The sequence below is a fragment of the Limulus polyphemus genome, unplaced genomic scaffold (genome assembly GCF_000517525.1).
Source record: "Limulus polyphemus unplaced genomic scaffold, Limulus_polyphemus-2.1.2 Scaffold3674, whole genome shotgun sequence".
In the NCBI taxonomy this organism is placed as follows: domain Eukaryota; kingdom Metazoa; phylum Arthropoda; class Merostomata; order Xiphosura; family Limulidae; genus Limulus; species Limulus polyphemus.
Genome location: NW_013669284.1, coordinates 106,367 through 110,971, shown reverse-complemented (window position 1 = coordinate 110,971; position 4,605 = coordinate 106,367). Strand labels below are relative to the sequence as shown.

Sequence of the window (4,605 nt, the reverse complement as noted above, 5' to 3'; positions counted from 1 at the left end):
CAGAGATGTAACAATACTAACAAATAGCACACCGTTCTACTCATATAATAATTTTGCAAGCAGCATATGATTGTTAGCTGTTCAAATTTTAGAACATTTTTTTATTTAAACAATCTACATATTCTAAATCAGTTATATAAAATATATACCATAACATCAAATATTAATGTCCAAAAATTTCGACTATCGGTGTAACGTACTCATTAGCACAAAATTGCGTGGTTTGACGAATTGGTGATACTTCAGATCTATCGAATCTTAGAAAGCTAAAAATGGTTTGGCTAGATATAACTTTTGCGTTTTATAAAATTACAGTTTATTTTTAAATTTCGGTAATTCATCCTTTTTTCTAATGTTGGCGATCTCTTCAACTTAATTGTGCCAGAAATTAGTTTTTTCAAAGTTGAAATGAATAATAAGCAACGCAAGTCTATGTCTCAAGTTAGCAGTACTACTACTGATGCTATATGTTGTAATGCTAGCTCTTCCAGTTCAACAGATTCTAGTTCTAAGTGTGATAGTCCTGCTAGAAAACACAGAAAAGTACATGAGAGAGAACCTGGAAAATGCAAAAAACAACCTGTCATATCAGCGTTTTTTCAGCCATCATCAAGTTTAAAATTATCTTCAAAAATGCCAATTCAATTTGAAGCCTCTGTACCACAAGTAAGACAGAACCCAACAGAGAATAACAACTTTAGTCAAAAGTTTAAACGTCCTGTTTGTATATCCACTTTTGAAAAACTACAAAACTATTCTCATGTTACAAGAGATAGATTGGAAACAAATAATGAACATGAGATTGAGAATGACAACAATGTGAAAACAGATATTTTAGAACAAACAGTTATAATGAAAAAAGATGCTAATGTTTTGATTGATAATAGAAATGACACTGACAGTAAAGACTTGAACTTGTGCCTAAGAGAATCAGAATCATTTAATCAAATAAAGAAGTTTTCAGAAAAGGAATACAAATTCCAAGAGCCACAGCCAAGTTGTAGAAAGAAGATAAAGTTAGTTTTTTTATGTATTATATTTACTAACCATGTGACACTCGTAGTCATACCTAATATTTTCTCTATAAAAAAACATCTAATTTCTAGATTTATCCAAATAATCATTTTTTTTATTATTTGTAACCATAATCATGCATTGTTACTGGATAAATAAATTATTATTGTTCATTGAGTTTCCTCGGGATGGTTAAACAATTTTCTAAAGTATTTAAAACTGAATATCAGATTTAACTTAACATATTGTTTCCCACACCTAGACAAGTGGTAATTAAACCACCATGTAATTTGTTTGGTTATTACAATGATACCCATCCTTTACACACTTTCACATCATAAAACAGTAAACACAGTTTTTAAGTATCATGTTACAAGTTACAAATAAATAAAAATACTATCACTATATTAACATAACTCTTTCATTCATGAGTTTTGTCAAACAGCTTTTCTGAAATTGAAGTACATTTAGCAACTGAAATATGTACAGTATATTTAAAATTGGATTAAAAATTTTCATGTTATCCATGATCTAAAGAACAGATTTCTAATTTATATTACAAGCTCAAGAAGAAAGTTTTAAAAGGGTTATTATAGATTGAGTTTCTATCTTAAAATTACATATTTGAAAGTACATTATCCTTGTGTCATTTTTTTGAGTTTATGTGATCTAAGAGAGAGTCATTAATGTCAAGAGAAGTAAGTTGTTTGATGTTGGTTTTTATTGTCGGTAATATTTATTAAAGGTAAGTAGCCTTGGTGTATTTTGTATATTTTTATAGGTTTTTATACCATAACTGTTGCAATAAGAAAAATAACAGTAATGTGCCAATTGTTATTATCAGAGCCAATCAAGGGACTTTAAGGTAGTAAACACACTTAAAAGTGCAAATGTAGGAATTGTTAGAAATGAGAACTTTTAATAACAATTACATAAAAGTTATGAGTTTTGTAGCAATATGTTTGAACAGCAACTGAAATATTAACAGATATACTCCTCTTGAAGAACAGTATATGGCAATCAAACAACAAAACCCAGATGCTATTCTTCTCGTGGAATGTGGATACAAGTACAGATTTTTTGATGAAGATGCAAAGGTACTAAGTATATTAATATCTTAGATATTATTTGTTTTGTGAATACATATGAAGTAACTTATTGTAAGATACATCCATTTGAAAATGAAAAGCCTGAAAATACTAGTAATAAAATGTTATTTTTCTAAAATAAATATTGTTCAAGTAGATTTCATTGTGTAGTTATGAAACAAAGTATAAAGAAATTCCAAAATATTTAATCCAAAGTTATGATTGTCAGTTAAGTGGTGAACACAGATCTAAGTATTCCAGTACTTTTACCACATACTGTGTATTAAGATTACATTTGTGTAATAAACGTCTAGATTTATGCATATTTTCAGATTGCATCACAGATATTAAGTATTGGATGCTACCAAGACCATAATTTTCTGTCAGCCAGCATCCCAACTCATCGTCTTCATGTTCACATACGAAGGTTAGTGACAAAGGGCTACAAGGTTGGAGTAGTTAAACAGATTGAAACTGCTGCTTTAAAAGCAGCTGGAAACAACAAGAACAGTGTCTTCAGTCGCAAACTGACTGCATTATACACAAAATCAACTATGATTGGAGAAGGTATGGATATTGAACCTGTAGTTACTAAATGTAGTACAGGTTTGATACATTGTTGTGATTTAACTCATTCAAAAGCAGTTTAATTATTATTTTCATGTTAGAAAATATATTTTGTTTGGGTGTAGAACTTTTTTGGTGAAGATAATGGATTCAAATGGAAGGCTTGTTTTTCACTGAATAAAATATTAGTAAGTGAAATGAAGATGGATTTATGCTAAATATACCAGAGGTTAGTCATTCTCAGTTTGTCCATAATTAAGAAAGATCCACCTTTCAAAATTTCTTAGGTTTTAGGATTTCGTATTTTCATTTTTTAGAGCTATGATTCATTCATGATTCTCAAAAATCATAGCACATTTCAGCATCCATATTGTAAATATTAATTACAAGTTTTTGTAAATATTTTTTTGATAGATTTTTAATAACAATGTCACAGGTGAAATAACTGTTAATTAATTAGGGTAATTTAATTTTACTTAGGGTATAATACATCTTTTGTCAGCTGTGCTCAGCTAAGTAATTTTCATAATTGTGTATATGTGTAGTTTGATCTGAGTGATTAGTGGTATTTACTAATTGATTAATTGATGGGCTCGTTAATCAGCTACATTCGATTAATTCATTAGTACAACATTCTTATCAAAATGATAAAAAGAATGTGTGCCAGCTACAAACCTTTGTGAACCACAAAATTATTATAGCATGATATTAATCTTCCTATTTTTGGTTTGTACATTTCTTACTTGGCAAACCACTAGAGTCAAGTGGAGACAACCATGTGGTCAACATTTTGTTTGTTTTTAAAATATGCAGTAATCCACCATTGATATTGAGTAACACAAAAATTTATAATTAAATAATGAAAACATGTTTTATTATCACTAATAAGGATAATAAAGGTTTTATATCATGATTGAAATTAGAATAAAGTAGCCAGTTAATCAATTTATATATGTGCATTGTTTGAATAGGATAAATATAAAAATATTAATCAATAAATAAGGATATCTGTCACCAGAATATTTTGCAGCCACCTACCATACTCAGTAAACTTCACTGAGCTTATCGGATTTCGTTTGATGAATGTAGTAATAATATACTCATGTTTACAAACAGAGCAGTTCAAAAAATCATAGTATATCTAATAAAAACTGTAATTTCAAAGAACCAAGCATGAACAGGATGCCTTTACTAAGCCTTAAGCAATCTTAAGTCAAGTGACTTCTCAGTTTCTACTGTACATAAATTCCTATGACTCAGTAAATTACTTTTACCAGTTGATGATATAACCTTCTCCAAATATTGTACACTTGTCACCATGTTAAACTTGTAATAAATGTTTCTTTGTTACCCATTCAACCTGTCTCTAAACTGTGGAAGCTTACCTTATCTCAAGTTATCTGATGCCTTCTCATTGAAGAAAATTTCTGTACCTTTCCAACAGGTATAATTTTATAAGTAGATACTTTCACAAACAAAAAGAGTATTTACAGAAACTATGAAAAAACTCTTAAACCTATATATTTAATGTTATATGATAGTCTAATTCTTGCTTTATTCACTCATATTTAAACTTTCAATATAAATGTTCTTAAAACCATGTTCCATTAATAAATTATCAAACCCGCTCAATGTGGCACCATAACTAGGTGACAACTGAGGCCAATACAAAAACTAAGGAAAACTTGAAAATCCATAAATGAGTAATATATTCTCGAGCAGTGAAGGATCTTAGCAAAAATATAGTTATTCTAAGAAAAATTGACAGGTAGGTTGTGTTGTTTACAGGAAAACTTTGCAGCAGTGTAGAAATTAAAATATGAACTATTTATAAATAACTATCAGAAAATTACAAAATATCATTTCTAAAATATTGTTATGACAGCGGAAGTCACGCGATGCTGGAAGCATGTGCGCTGGAGTTTCTAGAAGTTTC

The 4,605-nt window shown here is 29.1% G+C and overlaps 1 protein-coding gene across 1 annotated transcript in view; it reads left to right on the top strand.

The window, feature by feature from the left end:
• Positions 1–233: 233 nt before the first annotated feature.
• LOC106469829 (DNA mismatch repair protein Msh3-like) overlaps positions 234–4,605 on the top strand; it is a 69,145-nt gene continuing 64,773 nt past the window's right edge. Inside the window, exons 1-3 of the mRNA XM_022398390.1 lie at positions 234–1,016; positions 2,003–2,111; positions 2,435–2,669. Coding sequence (XP_022254098.1) covers positions 409–1,016; positions 2,003–2,111; positions 2,435–2,669 — 952 coding nt within the window. The 5' untranslated portion in view covers positions 234–408. The remainder of the gene's footprint in view (positions 1,017–2,002; positions 2,112–2,434; positions 2,670–4,605) is intronic.